This window comes from Terrapene carolina, unplaced genomic scaffold (genome assembly GCF_002925995.2).
Source record: "Terrapene carolina triunguis isolate 2854851 unplaced genomic scaffold, T_m_triunguis-2.0 Scaffold95, whole genome shotgun sequence".
Lineage (NCBI taxonomy): Eukaryota > Metazoa > Chordata > Testudines > Emydidae > Terrapene > Terrapene triunguis.
This window is the reverse complement of record NW_020664446.1, coordinates 20,095,727-20,112,607: the sequence shown is the minus strand read 5'-3', so window position 1 is coordinate 20,112,607 and position 16,881 is coordinate 20,095,727. Positions and strand designations below refer to the sequence as shown.

General features: G+C 39.4%; 1 protein-coding gene across 4 annotated transcripts in view; it reads left to right on the top strand.

Annotated features, from left to right (window-relative positions):
- Positions 1–16,241, top strand: part of CHST15 (carbohydrate sulfotransferase 15) — a 78,673-nt gene extending 62,432 nt beyond the window's left edge. For all 4 annotated transcript variants that reach the window (XM_024194629.3, XM_024194626.3, XM_024194631.3 and 1 more), the window contains exons 6-8: positions 7,298–7,454; positions 13,090–13,237; positions 14,466–16,241. In XM_024194629.3, coding sequence (XP_024050397.1) covers positions 7,298–7,454; positions 13,090–13,237; positions 14,466–14,656 — 496 coding nt within the window. In that variant the 3' untranslated portion in view covers positions 14,657–16,241. The remainder of the gene's footprint in view (positions 1–7,297; positions 7,455–13,089; positions 13,238–14,465) is intronic.
- Positions 16,242–16,881: the final 640 nt, after the last annotated feature.

Genomic DNA, 16,881 nt, shown 5'->3' with positions numbered 1-16,881 from the left:
CAATTGGGAGTTGTAAAAGCGGGAATGCTTGCTTCCTTCTCCCAGCATATGAATAAAAACTAGTTGTGAGAGGATGAGATCTACTAGTTCTAACATCTTGAAGGACATATTAATCAGAACAATCCGTTCAATTCACTAACTACTGATAATACTTCCTTTTGTGTAATAAATCAGTTAGTTTTAAATGCAAAACATGTTTTGATAAGCTTCTAGATAATTTCCCCCCCTTATTTATCCAGCTCTTTTACAGTATTTTTATTTAATAAAAAAACCTTAAATGCTGCTGTTGTGCATATTTATTTGAATTTCCATCTAAATATAACTTGACAGAAATCCCAAGTAAAAATTAATCACCTTCTAGTAACTAAAGAATGCATCATTCACCATTTTATAACAAATTAAAAATTTAGGAATTTGAATAAATAAGTGAGATAACTACTTAAATAATTGTGTATGGGGGTATATGTATGTCTGTGTGTGTATCCTCCTTGTTAGCGAAATGAAGCACCAAAATTAGTGTGAAGGCTATATTTAATTGCAAAACAATATGGTTTATTGGTATCAACCAATAAGAATCAAACTCTCTTTAGAAAAATAACTAAAGTACAAATGCAAAGCATGACTTAAATCAAGGTTTCCTGCTTGCTGATTTGAAATCATGGTTAAAATCAGTTATTTAAATTGCTTTGATTTACATCAATCGACATATAAATATTTAATAAGAAGTCATCCCAGGCAGGCATTCTGAACATGTTTCATAATAAAGCAGGGCACATCCCTTCCACTTTCTCTGGTGGAGGAGAGTGGGAGTTGGCACTGAAATGTTTAACCCAGGAGCGCCACATGAGCTCCACCCCTGATGCTGGCATATCCAGTCAGGTTGCATGGTATTAGGTGGCAGGTCATCTGCTGTGGTTTCTTCTTGACTAGATTTCCTGACATCAGGGCTTCGCAGAACAGGAACCGCCAGAGTGGCCCCTCCCTGTTTGTCAGCAGTAAAGAGCCATGCCAGCTCTTCCTATCCTCTGTGTTGAGAAATGCATTTCCCAACTGTTAAATGTGCCTCCTGACCTTAAGGTTTAAGACATGGTAATTTTATGCAAGAGAGCTCGTTGAAGTACCTCCCTCAGGTAAATTATCCACAATTCTCTCATTACTTTAATCACCCTCTGTAATATGGGTGTTTCACGTTGCCAGTTGTAATATGGGTGAGACAAAAAGTGAGTTCCATTTCACTAACTCTGTATTTACAGGGAACTAGATTCTGTATATTTAGGATTTCATTTGCCCTTTTTGCTTGTGCCTCATCTGAAATCATAAGAGCAAGTTTAGCCCTGTCATAAATGGCTGCAACTCTCATTGGTCCAGATTCTGCTGTCAATAACATTAAGAGACTGCTGATACAGAGGGCATTCTGGAATATGTTGGTGCAGTCAGGGTCACGGGAAGGGGTATGGCCAGGCTTGTCTTCAGCTGCTGCAAGGCTCATATGGGCCTTGGACAACCAGTACAATTTAGGGCTACTCCAGCGCACGAGCCCCTTATTCTGTCCTTTGGGGGGGGGGGGGGGGGAGAGTTTGGCTCAATACAGTCATTCTGCATTTAGGGCCTGATTCTGCTTCCAATGAAGTCAATGGGAAAACTCCCAGTGTAATTGAGATCAGAAACTGTCCCACTAACTTCAATAGGAGTCGCACCTGCTTATATCAGGGTTGACTTGTTTCATAATCCTTTGTGGGTGACATAATGGTCATCACCACATTATTTAATTGTGTTAGATTATGATTGAGGATAATGACTTCAAGTGAGCAATAAGTACCAGGAGCAGCTGAAATCCTAATCAACAAAGATTTTATTTTCATGCAGATGTCCCTAGAATTGAAAAACAGATGGAAAACAAATACAGAAAATGGAGGCAGCCGAGTGGAGAGAGAGATGCTTTCCATAAGGTGTCAGCAGCTCTTTAAAATAATGTTTTTTAAATTGGATAATTAGAACAAATTATCAGAAAAATTAAACATTTTAAACAAACTGCAGTTATGGCTCATCTTCAAAATGATTCTTGCTGGCTCAGTTCCTCCTGCGAGCGCCTGTCCTCCATACCCTGGATGGCAAGAGCTGTCAGCTTGATCCTATTCTCCTGGAGAGAAATACTTCCAGCCTGATCCTCATTTAGGGTTTTTGTTAACGTGCCATTAGCAAACAGCGGTCTTTACACGCACATGTATTTCTGCAAGGAGAAGATACTGCTGTGTGCTTAATGCCTACCACATTTCACTAAACTCTGCTGTTTCTGTCCCTCAGCTTCTCTCCCATCTTTTTCTCATATCCTCCATTCTGCAGCCAGATCTTCCATAAACACCAGAACAGATAGATGCCTGAGGCAGCAAAATATTAGGGGCAGCCAAATACTTTGTGGCTGTTTCTTGTCAGTGAATAGGGGCTTACAGGGGCATACATTTCCCTGCCTGCTTTCATCAGCCAAACACTAAGAGCTGGTGCCTTCTACTCTGACAATGACCACACTTCTTTTTTTAAGAAAATCAGATTACACTAATCAGTTTATTTAGGAGCAGGTTGTGGCCTGACCCTACAGGACTGCATGGAGGCCTGTGAGAGAGTAAGATCCCCCACCCCCCTACATCTTCATGGCTTTCCTACAACCCTTCTCTAACATTTGGCTGCTCAACTGGTATTTCCCTCCTCACCTGTGCAGATGGATGGGAAATATGTAGAGCCTTGGTTCTGTCTCTCAGGTGCTAGGAGGGGGAATTGAGCCATTTCAGGATGGATAGTAGGATTTTTCCTGCCAGAAGCCTGTTCCCTTCACTTCTCATGATGGAATCTTGTCAACACATTCCTTAGAAGAGACCTGGTGTTTCCACAACTGGATTGGAATAATGTGTTTGAGAATCATACAGTTACAATTATTGCTTACTTTTAACTCTATGGCCTTCTCCTTAAAGAGAAGAATGATTTTGAAGTAGAGAGGCTGAGGAGCTTGATACTTTAAAAAGTGTCAGTATTTCCTATAATCAAAAATAGCAGGACTAAATCCATTGGTGGCCATGAGAAATTTTATAAGCAGTCCTTAAACAGAGCATTGAAATGTGTCTATGACTGTGTACAATCAGAAATGTAAGGCAAGAAGAGACCTAACGAGGCCATCTAGTCTGTCCCTCTATGTCAAGGCAGAGTTAAGTATACCTAGATCATTCCTGACAGATGTGTATCTAACCTGTTCTTAAAAAGCCCAAGAAGGATTCCACAACTTCCCTAGGTAAGCTGGTCCAGTGGTTAACTATCCTTATGGTTTGAAAGTTTTTCCTAATACACCTCTACCTCAATATAACGCTGCCCTCGGGAGCCAAAAAATCTTACCATGTTATAGGTGAAACCGCGTTATATCTAACTTGCTTTGATCCACTGGAGTGCGCAGCCCCGCCCCCCCAGAGCAGTGCTTTACCACGTTATATCCGAATTCGTGTTATATTGGGTCACGTTATATTGGGGTAGAGGTGTATCTAACTTAAATCTCCCTTGCTGCAAACTAAACTGATTACTTCATTTCCTACCCCCTTTGGATATGAACAGTGATTAATCTCTGTCCTCTTTATAACAACCTTTTACATATTTGAAGATGTTACATCCGTTGTCGGTCTTCTCTTCTCTAGACTAAACAAGCCCAATTTTTTCAAATTTTCCTTATAGGTCATGTTTTCTTACTATTTTTATTGCTCTCCTTTGGATTGTCTCCAGTTTGTCCACATCTTTCTGAAAGTATAGTGCCCAAATCTGGACATTCCAGCTAAGGCCTCACTAGTGCCGAGTAGAGTAGAACAGTTACTTCCCATGGCTTACATATAGCACTCCTGTTATACAACCCAGAGTGACATTTGCTCTTTTTACAGCAGCATCACACTGTTGACTCTCATTTAATTTGTAATCCACCAAAAGCCCTTTTTCCGCAGTACCACTGCCTAACTAGTCATACTCCATGTTGTATTTGTGTATTTGATTTTTCCTTCCTAAGTGCAGATCTTTACACATGTCATTATTGAATTTCATATTATTGTTTTCAGATTAATTCTCCAATTTATTAAGGTCATTTTGAATTCTAATCCTCCCTCCTGTTGTTGTAGAATATTGCTAAACACTGTTAACTTCAACAACACACATGAACCAATTTTGTTTCAGTACATAAACAGAAAGATGCAAGTAATGTAGGCCCACTCCCAGACCCCTTCTGCAGATAAATCTAGAGGAATTGATGCAGACTTGAAATTTTGCCAAGGAGCAGAAATGTAATAGCAGAAAGCTCTGACTGCCTACTAGTTAAATTTTCCAAACAAGATCTATATTTCTCTATGGAAATTCTCTGCAATCTGCTAACAGAATTGCTGGGCTGGGAAGTGGCCAAAAATTAGAAACCATACAGGACAGGGCTCTTAATTGGGTCTCTGGTGACAGACAGCTACAGGTTATCTTTTGCTTGGCTATTATTTTGAAGTAAATACAAATCATGTCCTTCCTCCTGACATTGCTAGCTAAGGATCTGATTGTGCAAGCCTTATTCATGTTGGTGAACTCTTATTTAGGCAAGCACTGGGTATGTATGTCTACAATGCAGCTAGGAGAGAGCCTCCCAGTCCGGATAGACAGACCTGCACTAGCTCTGATCCAGCTAGCACACTAAAAATAGCAATGTGGACATTGTGGGATGGGCAGTGGCTTGGGCTAGCCATCGGAGCTCAGATCCAGGGTATCGGGTGGACTTGGACTCGGGTGGCTAGCCTGAGCCGCTGCCAATGCAAAGTCCACACTGCTATTTTTTGCACTCTAGCTCAAGCAGACCGAGCGCAAGTCCGTCTAATTGGGCTGGGAGGTATGCTTCCAGCTGCAGTGTAGACATACTCTTTGAAGTCAAGAGGGCTACTTGCATGAGCCCATATTCACTCGTTTGAGTAAAGGTTGCACAGAGCTCTTAGTGTCTCATCATCAGTTTCTCAACAGTTTTCAGTAATATTTTCGGAATATGTAAAAATGAAATTAAAAACAAACATAAAAGTTCAGTAATTAAGGTTCTGTCTATATGAAACACTAACCTTTTATTCCTCCAACCTCTCTCTCCTCTACTCAGTCTCACCCTTTTATTTGTCTTTTCTGTCTTTCCATTTTTTAGTTGAGGCAGGAGTTCATAAACTCATATTGTAATACATGCCCTGCTCCACATGCTTGACTCCAGTGGAACTGCTCACTTGCGGAGTGCTTTGCTGAAGCAGAGCCTAACCTCTCTAAATAAATAGTAGTATTTTAAAGCTTATGTGGAAATCTATGGCCAGCCTGATATTTTTGGTATAATAAAAATGGGAAGGGCATTGAAGATGGAAGTGGATTCAGTGTTCCTACGGCATTATAGCTGTGAAATAAAGCCCACTTTTACATTTAGATAATGATTTACATAAACATATGCACTTACGGAGAATGAAGTGTATTCAGGGTCTCTGGAATTGTGTGTCCAAGAATGGATTCTTTGGGCTCATAATACTTCTGCACTTTCACCCTTGCTGCAGAAATTGGCTCTGAAGTGCTGCAGAATTTTCAGGACTCTGGATATATCTCATGAGCCCAAACAAGTGAAAATTACTTATGTATCTCATTCAAGGGATGACACACTATCTTCTGTTTATGTCCCATCCTGGCATTTCCCTTATGTTCTGTTTAAAATGATGTCGACATCTAGAGATTCTAATCAGAGTCCCAGGGATTAAAAATAAATATTTCATTTTACACTTTTATTTCCATCCAAATGAACCAGAATTTAAGTCATCTTTGTCTTGTAATATTTAAGTAACTATAAATGTTTGAAATGATTTGCACAAATATTTCATATTTGAAATGAGTGTGCCCTGCCATTTGCACTGTAATTCAGATTTGTATGACTGAGATGGCTAGGAAATAGCTGCAGAGCAAGATAGTGCAGCATGGTTGCTTATAATATTGGTATTGCATATATACGTGGACCGTAGGTCCTGTAGTTCTTACTCTGGCAAAACTCCTGTTGAACTAAATGGAAACTTTGCCTGAATAGAGACAGCAGGAGTGAGACCACAGATTGTGCCATGATACAGCTCCTCACCACACTGCATACCGAGCATACAGAGAGGCAGTGTGGACTAGGACTCAGGAAACCTGGTTTCTATTTCCAGCTCTCCTACGGGCTGTCTTGGAAAAGTCCACTCCACTTTTCTGTGCCTCAGTTTCTTCTCCCACTCCTTGTCCATGTTGTCTGTTTAGACGGTAAGTTGTTTAAGGGAGGGTCTGTCTCTTACTATGGGTACATTCAGGGCCTAGCACAATGGGGCTCTTTTTGGTTGGGGCTTCTAGGCATTACTGCAATACAGAATAATAATAATTAATACAGAATGAACCAAAAGATATATTTCAAGAATTTCTCTTCAGAAAAGGATTGGCTCCTAACTACTTGGGGCCTAATCCTGTTAGATGCTGACCTTAATAAGAGTGGAGGATGCTTAGCAACTCACAGGGTTGGACCTAGGGTGACCAGATGAGAGATGTGAAATATCGGGACGCGGGTGGTGCCGTCAGAGAGAGGGGAAAAAAAACAAAAAACTCAAGAGCCGGTGGCAGAGGAAAAAAAAAGAAAAGAAAGAAAAGCCGGAGCATAGGAAAAATTGGTGGGGGCTGAGCACCCACTGGCAGCTCCACGCCCCACACCCCCACACCAGCTCACCTCCGCTCCGCCTCCACCTCCCCTGAGCTGGCTGCCGCATCCTGATTCTCCCCCCTCCTCAAGCACTTGCGCCGCCATACAGCTGATTAGCGCAAGCCTGGGTGGGAGGGGTGAGGAGGAGGAATGCGGCGTGCTTGGGGAAGAGGCAGGGCCAGGGTGGGAATTTGGGGAGGGATCCAATGGGGGAGGACGGGGGCGGAGTTTGGGCGGGGGGGTGCGAGCCCCCTCTGCCTGTGCGCCAGAGCGCAAAATATCGGGATAAATCACGTCCCGACCGAACATCGGTCGGGACGCGGGACAAACAAGTAAATATCGGGACAGTCCCGGTAAATATCGGGACGTCTGGTCACCCTAATTGGACCCGTAAAGTCTGAGCCAAAGCCCGCTGAAATCAACTTCAGCAGGTATTGGATCAGCTGCTAATGGATAAAGGTTATATTCACAGCCTGTTTTCTCAAGTAATGTTGCTATCTTATTTTCATTATCATTTAAGTTTATTTTCTTTAATTTTATTTATCATTTACACGTGTATTTCGTTCACAGATTGTATTCGGATTATCTGTACTTTGCAAGTGCGAATAAATCCGCAGAAGACTTTCATGAAAAAGTGGCAGAATCCCTGCAGCTGTTTGAAAATTGCATGCTGGATTACTCACTGAGAGCCTGTGTCTACAACAACACCCTTAACAATGCCATGCCTGTATGTATTTCCAATCACATTTGATTCCTTGCTTAAAAAACAGACTATTTTGTCTGGATTATTAAAATACCAGGCTCCTTAGCAAACTATTAATAATAATTATAATCAAGACATGGTTTAGTTTGTGACTCCCAATAAGCTTTCTTCCTTTTTTTTTTTTTTTTTAGTTGATGATATAAAAATATATTCATGCATGTAAAAACTGATGTGCTGGCTCAGCTGTCTCTTCAGTCTGTTCCCTGATGAATGCCAACAGTAATAATACATTCTTTCTAGTGTGCAGGAGCATGAAGAGCACATTTAGCAAAGATTACAGTTTAATCTTTACTTGCAAACCTATCCAAAAAATAGCTCTGGCAAAGATAAGGCAATTTCCGAACTGCACGTAAGAATACATCATTTATGCTGGATTTTTTCCCCCCAAGAAAAGGCTATTGATAGGTAGATTAAATGCTCTCTCACACTTTTTTAAGCCGTACACAGCAGAAAAGGGAAAATTCTATTACATAAGATATTGGCAAAGAACACAGAGCTAAATCTCAGTGTGATTGTTCCAAAACTCACATTTTTAGTGTTGATTTGTTTTTATATTTTGTTTGAGGGTGATAAAAGGGTTTTTGAAATTATTATATATATATATATATATATATATATATATATATATTCAGGAGATACGTAGCAGTATCTCATGTTTGCTGTTGGATGCACTTGTAAAGTACCAGGTCTCTGTGATCTAGCCCTTTACCTCCCATTTTCTTGATTTGGGTGGAAGGACACTTTCCTCCTCCTCTCTCTCCAGATTGAAGTAAATTTCATCTCATCATAATTTCCTCCAGTTACTAAGTAATCTCAGAGGAAATCATGCATCATAGGCCCAAGTCAAAACCATTTGAAGTCAGTGGGAGTCTTTCCCGTACTGGGAATGGGATTCAAGCCCCATGTTCCTGAGCGTTGCTATACTGATCATCCAGAAATGGAAGTTGAAAGAGAGACAGTGTCTCCTTTTATTTTATTTAAAATGAATTTTGTAAAGTGATATTATGCCAGCAGGGGTTCGGCTCTAGTGGCAACAGTTTCAAGCTCAACAGAGTGAAAGTCACCTCTGCTACTTGTTTCAGATTTAGAGTCTCTAGGAACACAAAGACCAAGGATCTGGACCACTCCCACATTTACAAGTACAAGGTCTAGTCTGTTTTACAAGTTTTATTAAAGTTACAATTAAAGTTATGATTACCCACAACCCGCCCCTCTTCCTGGGGCCCACTTGCTGCCCCAATAAGGCTCAGAGAGGCTTCAGGGTTGTGCAACACCCGTGTCTTTATTTACCTACAGTTATCCCATCACCAGTGTCTATCTATTTACAAGCTTTACAGGATTATTCAACCTCTTTTACAGGCAGAGTCAGTCTTCAGCTAGGAGGCCTCCAGTTCCCTCCCTGACTGACTTCTCTCTGGCTGCCCCCCACCTTCTGGCTCCCTCCCAGCCTTTATAGCCCTTGGCTTGTCAGGCCAGCAGGTGTTGCCAATGCTCAGGCCGGCATCAGGCCTTTTCCATCAGCCCCAATCTGCTTCCCTTGATTGGAGCTGACTGGGCAGGGGCTAATTAGGTGCTTTTGCACCAGCACCCTACTACACCCATGCATATGAAGGCGTCTGCACAAGTTGCAAATATAGTTATACTCACATCCTTAATGATATCCTTAAGGTCTGATGGCTGCCTTGCCAGTTGATCATTGGTATAGGGATGGTTCCTGCTGGAGTTTTCCCATAGGGAGCTCAGTTTTCCTAATCTGGACACCCTCTTTTTATAATGTGATTCTGACTAAACCTCATTAGCATTTATGCACATAGTGTACCCTGCAGCTAAGGCATGTGTTAGAAAAATGTGACTACCGGGTATCTTGTAAGCAAAAAATTACTTTTGCTGTTAATTTTTCACAGTATCACAGTACCTTTGGTCACTTGCTTATGTCAAGCATTTCTTAAGCCTATGGCCTAGTATGGATAAGATGACATCTTACAGGTCTCAGCCTGTAGGCCTTGTGTTTCAGCCCTACTTACTTAGATACCTAATACATAATTATCACTTCTAACTACTGATCCATCTTATACTTCTATAATCCTACAACTTAACTCTGTTTAGCATACAATGATTATATATGACCTAACATATTAGTTAATCATAACATCACACAATAAATGAACAAAAAACTAAAATCATTGGCTACAACAGTCTCCTCCCTCCTCAGAGACCGACTATCATGCTCTGAGCATCTCCAGTCATGCCCACTCTGGGAATTGCACACTGTAATGCAGTGCTTGCCAACTGTCTCCCTTGCACAAACGCAGTTGCATTGTGGCATGAATACACTTGCTCAGACCCCTTGTATTCCCCCAGGTGCCTAGACCATCATCATTTGTCCCACAGTTTATTCCTCTTCTTAGACAGCATCTTGAAGAAGGTACTTCTGAAAATTAACTCATTGTTCTTTCTTTTGAGATCACTTATATTTCCAGAAAGCTACCAATGGGTATCCTTAATAAAGCATGGAACTCTAGCCAGGCTTCTGAATGGACTTTTCAGCTTCCTCTCAAGCATAGTTGACAAAGTCTATATATGTGTAATTTGTTATATATTGAAAGAGTAGATTTTTTCTGTGACCTTGGATGTTAGGTTAGTGTGACTACAGCAGAAAAAAGTACTCCTAAGAGACAAGAAAATCAAGTAGCATAGAGATTGCCACTGCTGATAGGTAACCCTCTGTACAGAGAAGGGGCGTTCATCCATTTATCTTCACTTACCATCAATAGAAAGTATATTAACCAAAGAAAGGGAAGGAGTGCCAGGGGTGTCAAACTAACATTGGAGAGACTGCAGTCAAGGAGGATTCTTTGGGAAATACTCAGTTGCATTGCATAATTTATAGGGGGGAAGCAAATGACTTTCCTGAAAAGGGGATTTTGTTTTGGAACAACAGTGGCAAAACACAGGCCTGTATATCGTGCCATTTTTCAGACGTCCCAAGAGAAGTGAAGGTGACTATCCTGGGCAACAAAGGGTTTTTACATTTGAAGTTCCTGCTGGATGAAGTGAGTGTTGATTCTATCCCAGAATTCTCTGTTTGGGTAGAAGCTCAGTAATGCTATAAAATACTGTATCCCAACCTACATTATACAACTGATACTGGTTTCTTACTTGCCCCAGTACCATCCTGGTGGGAGAAAGAGGAATAAAGATGAGGAATATACATAGATGATTTGCTGTAAGATTGTACAGTGCATGGCATAATGTGGCTCTGATCCTGTAATACCAGGGCTACCCAGAGGCGGGGGCAAGTGGGGCAATTTGCCCCGGGCCCCGCAGGGGCCCCCACAAGAATATAGTATTCTATAGTATCACAACTTTTTTTTATGGAAGGGGCCCCCGAAATTGCTTTGCCCCATGCCCCCTGAATCCTCTGGGTGGCCCTGTGTAATACTATCATATGTGAGGGTAATAATTAAAAGAAAGTATTTAGAGCTTATAGCGTTATATTCAATATGTACATAAGGAATTTTGCTACATAGGTTACCCTGTAACTGACAAGCAGCCCAAGACGAATGTCAGGTCACAGTTTCTAAGATAACCATAATTATTAGATTGTAAGATTTTTGGGAAAGGAACTGTCTTTTATTGTATGTTTGTTCAGTACCTGGCATAATGGGTCATAATGATCATGATTGTGCCTCTGGGCACTACTATGGTACAAAGAAATAATAATACTAATACTACAAGGAGTTAATAAACTGTGGGAACTGTTTACTCAGAAAGGAAATATTCCACGTAACATCTGAGCCAAGAGTAAGGACTGAATTTCTTGAGAGAACTTTTGAATCACGGTTTTTAAATCTTTGCGCCCAAAAGTTGTTTGGCATGCAAAAACTCAGGCATTAAAACTTAAGTGCCCAAAAATTTAGATGTGCACTTTTGAAAGTGCATATGCAGAGGTTGCTTTGGAAAATTGGCTCTTTAAGTTTGAATAGATTTTGAGTCAGATTGCATAGATTAGTTTCTCTACTTGTCATCTCATAAAAGTAGAAACCAAAATATTCCATTTGTGTTCTTGATTTGGAATTTTAATTTAATAACAATGATCTGACAGTAGTTGGAGGATAGGATTAATGTTCTGTGCTTTACTGGCAATTCAGAAAGCAGAGTGTTTCTTTTCAAATGACTTCATGTTGTTTATTGATGTGAAGATTGTTTTATAGGTTATTAAAATTAATCTGTCCATTGCTGTAGTAATGATTCAAAACATGACTTCTTTCAGAAGTATTTAGGTCATAACTGCAATTACTCAAGTCAACTAAAAGAGCACAAGACATCGTTGTCTGCTTTTATCAATTCTATACTGAATGTGACTCCAAGATGTACCAAGCTTGTATCAAAGGCAGTCTTCCTTTCTGTTTCTATGTCTGAACGGGTAAAAAAGAAACAAACACAGGCACAAACAGGAACTTGGAGTTTTAAGAAGCCTAAACTGCACCCTTAAATGTTTGTTGCCTGTTGTTGTGCAAAATTGAGCAAAAATGGAGACCAGGTTAACGCCAGACTGAAAATGTGTCCCTTCACATAAAAGAGAACGATCATATTTTCCTCTACGGTATACTACAGTGTAAGTCTTCTGTTGAACAGTTAGACGGTGTACTCCTAAATCTGTCTAGGTATTTATGCCATGCTCCTAACTTTAGCATCTGAGCATCTGTTTGGTTCTCTAGGAATTACTAATATTGACTAACAGGAGTATAGTTTAATAGTACACAAGTCCTCCGCCATCTTCATTTTAAGATAACGTTGGTGTCCTTTTCCTTCTGGACATTTGTGAAGTTGAATCTGCCAGGCCGAACTGTCCGATGATCATTCTTCATAAAGCAAAAGCTAACAGATTATCTCCTCACATTCTAATTGGCTTGAAAAAATGAGTTGTGTGCCATAGCAGTTCATGCCATTCTACGGAATAGTCCAACAGCTGAAGGATGGTGCAGATATTTTGATTATAAGAGGTTTTATTGAAGTATTTTCTCTTTGGTAATGCTGTGAGTATGAAGTGTCCTTACAGAATGCATGTTTGATAAGATAGAGGAATAAATTCTAACCCCAATACATCATAAGGTTTGTAAGACATTTCTGAAAGGTGCTGAGTGCCTTCAGCAACCATTGTGCTCAGCCTTGTGCCTTTTGGCCCTGATGAAGGTGAAAGTACTTACACATATGTTTAGCTTTAAATATCTCCATGAATACCTATTCAGTTCAATGGTTGAGGGTCAGAGTGCTCAGCACTGAGCAGGACAGGGCCCTAAGCACATGGGCTCAGGCCCTTACTAAATTGAGACGTAATTTACAAATATAGGGGTCCAACGCTGAAGGATTTAACTATGTAAGTAGCCCCACTGAAGTCAATAGCGCTACTCCATGCATAAGAGCTACATGATCAAGGTTTAAACTTTTTCTAGGCATCATATTTTTAAAATCTTATTCTAGATCAAATCCAAAATAGATTTTCCTTCCCGTGGAGAACAGTGGGATGAATATTCATTAATTTTGATACAAGATAGAATAAATGAATTAACTCCACTTTTTTGTTTGTTTTTTGTAGGTGAGGCTACAGGTTGGCCTTTATGTTGTGTATCTCTTGGACTGGCTGACTGTTTTCGACAAGGGTCAGATACTAGTTCTCCGCTTAGAGGATCATGCATCCAATGTTAAATACACCATGCATATGGTGTTCCAGTTTCTGGATTTAGGTAGGCATCATCTAGCTGGTTTGAGTGAAGTGCAAAAGTCATGCTTACATTCTGGATTATTAATACTTATGGAGAGACAACATCGAAGATGTGAATCTGTGTTGTTAGAGGGGCAAATTGTGCTGGCCTAACTCAAACAAAATTGCCATTGGCTCCAAAGCACCCATTGTTTTCAATGGGAATTTTGTCTGAGTAAGGACAGTGCAAGAGAGTGAACAAAGAATTAATAACTATGGTATAAAATCAGAAACATGGTACTTCATGCACGTGTTTGAGCATGTAAGGCCTGATCCTACTTCTATTGATGTCAGTGGGAGTTTTTGTGATGGACTGCAGCAGGAGCAAGAGCTGGCCCACACGATCTAAACAGCCAGGTGAAATACTTCAATGGTATGATGTGTTTCGTTGCCAAATCGGCAAATCCAGAATCTGAGTATTATAAAAGGCAGCATTTCTAGTGTCTTGGGGAATATGTTTTGACTGTCATTGACTGAGACATCTGTTGCTAATCGTCAGAACAACATTGACAGACAGAACAATGCCTGATATTGGTTAGACAGGAGGAGGAGGAGGATAGAGATGTGGCTGCACATTAACCTGGTTGAATCCAAACATTGGCCTAGGTAATTAGATTTAGCGGATTGAACAGATAAGGAGCCTGGCCCCTGCTCCTCCCATCTAAGTTGCATTGAAAGAGGTCAGTGCACAAGTACAATTCAGGAGGGGTAAAGTTTGCTCCTATACTGAGAGTCATCGTAACACTACTTATATCCCACTGAAGTCCTTAAAGAGGACTGAAGTCAGATATAAGTGCTGCACTGTTTGACTGGGTGAACTTCACCCTAACAGGTATCAGGTGGCTCCTTCATAACAACCAAAATTAGGAAATAAAATGAAATAATTGTTACCGAAGAATGCACATTAATGGTTATTTTTACTTTCATATTTGTTTTCTGAAAACAAATCTAGAAATCTACCTCTAGAAATGATTTATGTTGCTTATTGCACAGATGATGAATTGATATGAAAGGAAAACTAAGTATTTCCATGTAGTCTAACTGAAATTTATTTTACTAAACTAAACCCGTAACCAGTATTCTGGAACATAACCACTGCTAGCAAAATTCCATTAATCTTTTCTTGACAAACCTATTTACTTGGCCATTTACATTCTTTAACATTAACATTTTGGGAAGGAATACATTAAAGCAATTTTCTTTGACTGCAGGGCCTATAAGTGAGAAACAAGAAGCTCTAATTACAAAGAGTCCTGCATCAAACACTAGACGTCCTGAAGACCGAAATCTGGGACCCATGTTACCAACGACAAAGGCAATTCTAAGAGACTTCTATAGGCCTTTTAATACAAAACTGGCGCAAGTTCTTTTTGATGATGCTTTTTTATGGAAAAAGACATAATATGTAAATTCACTTCCACAAATACACTGCTTTAAGGAGTTTTTATTTTTTAAAGTCTATTTTTGCGTGCACATATTTACATTTTATCCATTCCAAGGAGAAGCAAATCTAATGAGATGAGAGTTCTCTTCCCTTAGCATACGATATTTCACTGAAGCTAGATCACATTTTCCTTGTCAGAATGTAAAACATCCTGCTTATCAATCTCTTGCCATTTCTTTCCCCCCCAGCAACAGAGCAGTATGGAAATAGCATTGGAATGAAGGAGTTCTTTTACACTGTCTGGCTGTGGTTTTGAAGTTTAATCTTCTCTAAAACAGTACAATACATAATTAGCATTGATCTCTTAAAACCACACTTATGTCATCACTTTCAAGGTATGTTCTCCCCTCATTCATTCCAAAGTAATAAAAAATATCCATTAGCCATTAAAATCTTTATTTGAATTTAATCCAAAATTCTTTTTTTATTACTACAGCGCATCAACACATAGTGCAGAATCTGTTCACCCAGATTAATGCTATTACTTTAGTTAATTAACTAATCTGATATATAAAAACATAACCAAGTGACTTTTCAATGTATTACTGCATTTAAATAATTCCCAAACCTAATTAACTCCTCCAAATTTGGTACAGTTTGTAGTAAAAGAAGAATTGCATATTCAGTGCAAGAATGAGTAATTTGAAAGTATTAAGTTAAAGAAAAAGCTATACATTTTTGGGCATAATATAGAATAACAGAAATACACAAGTTTCTATTTGATTTTTTTTAATTTTACTTATTTAAATGCATATATGTAGAGTCCACTCAGCTACATATTTTCCCAAGAAACCAATAATGGGTCTGATGTTAAGTCCAGTGATATCAGTGGAAGTCTTTTGTTTCAGTGGGATTTGGATCAGGCCCTACATGAATTATTGTGTAATTTTCCATTATAAAGAAACATGTTGAATTTCTGAAACCATTTAAAACCTAATCACTAAATTCATATACTGGTACCATACAGTATCATACATGACAGTATAATGCCTTACATTCTAGTAGGATAGGTACAGATATACTGATGAAATTGCACACATTCTTTGTTTCCCTGTTTGGACAATTTGTATGCCTCTAGACCAAAGTAAGTTCAGCTGTACAATATTTCATGCTTTTTATTTACAATACAGCAAGCTACATTCACCTTTCAGTTACACCCACACAACCTCATTGAAGGCAGAATTTGGCCCAGTATATTCTAACTGTAAAGTTGACTTATTTTTTAAATTAGAGTGGATTATAGCCAAATAAAGACACTTATTTCAGTATAGTTTCTTCTCAAGGGCTAGGTGATACCTTCACTGAAATGAATCCAAACTGGATCAACTACAGCTGATGCACCAACGTCCAAAGAACCAGTTCTAACTAGTATATTGTGCTCTTACTTTTGGATACTATCATTTTGCTGTTGTGCCTGTGTCCATAGTAGAGCTGGCTGAATAATAATAATAAAAAACAGATGCGCAAACATATTTGCAAATAATCGTACTGACTTCACTGCGTTGCTGTCTGTGGGGTCATATTATTTATTATTTACCAGTATTCCCTTGACTGAAATATAGTGTGGAAATTGTTCACAAATTCTGAACATTTCACAAATAATTATTCATGTGAAAATTCATGTCAGAAGTTCATCATTGGGTATTCACTATTTGCAAATCTCCTGTTTAAAAAGATTCAGTCATCCAATCTGGGAGCAGAAACAATACCACGGGATTCAGGTGACCCATTCTCACACCGCAAATGTTAATAGTTTACAGAGACAAGTTGGGAGAGGTAATATCTTCTCTTGGACCAACTTCTATTGGTGAAAGAGATAAGCTTACACAGAGCTCGTCTTTAGGTCAGGGAAAAATAGTTTACAATCATATATTCAAAATTGTTCATGAGAACTATTCAGTGAATACTTATGAATATTTGACATATTTGCTGAAATCAGAATTGATTCGAACACTCTGTGAACAGAAATAAGGTCTAAATTTTCAACAAATATTATTTACACTGTGGTCAGCCCTATTGTATTCCAGAATTAGTCAGGAAAGGTGGATGAAAACTACCAAAAGCATTTTTCTGTGGGAGTTCATTGTACTGGTTCATTTTCACTGGTTTCCATTCAGTTGTCAATAGCACAGATCCTGAACTGGTGGTACAGATTTACCAATGCTAAATGCTAAAGATCTTTT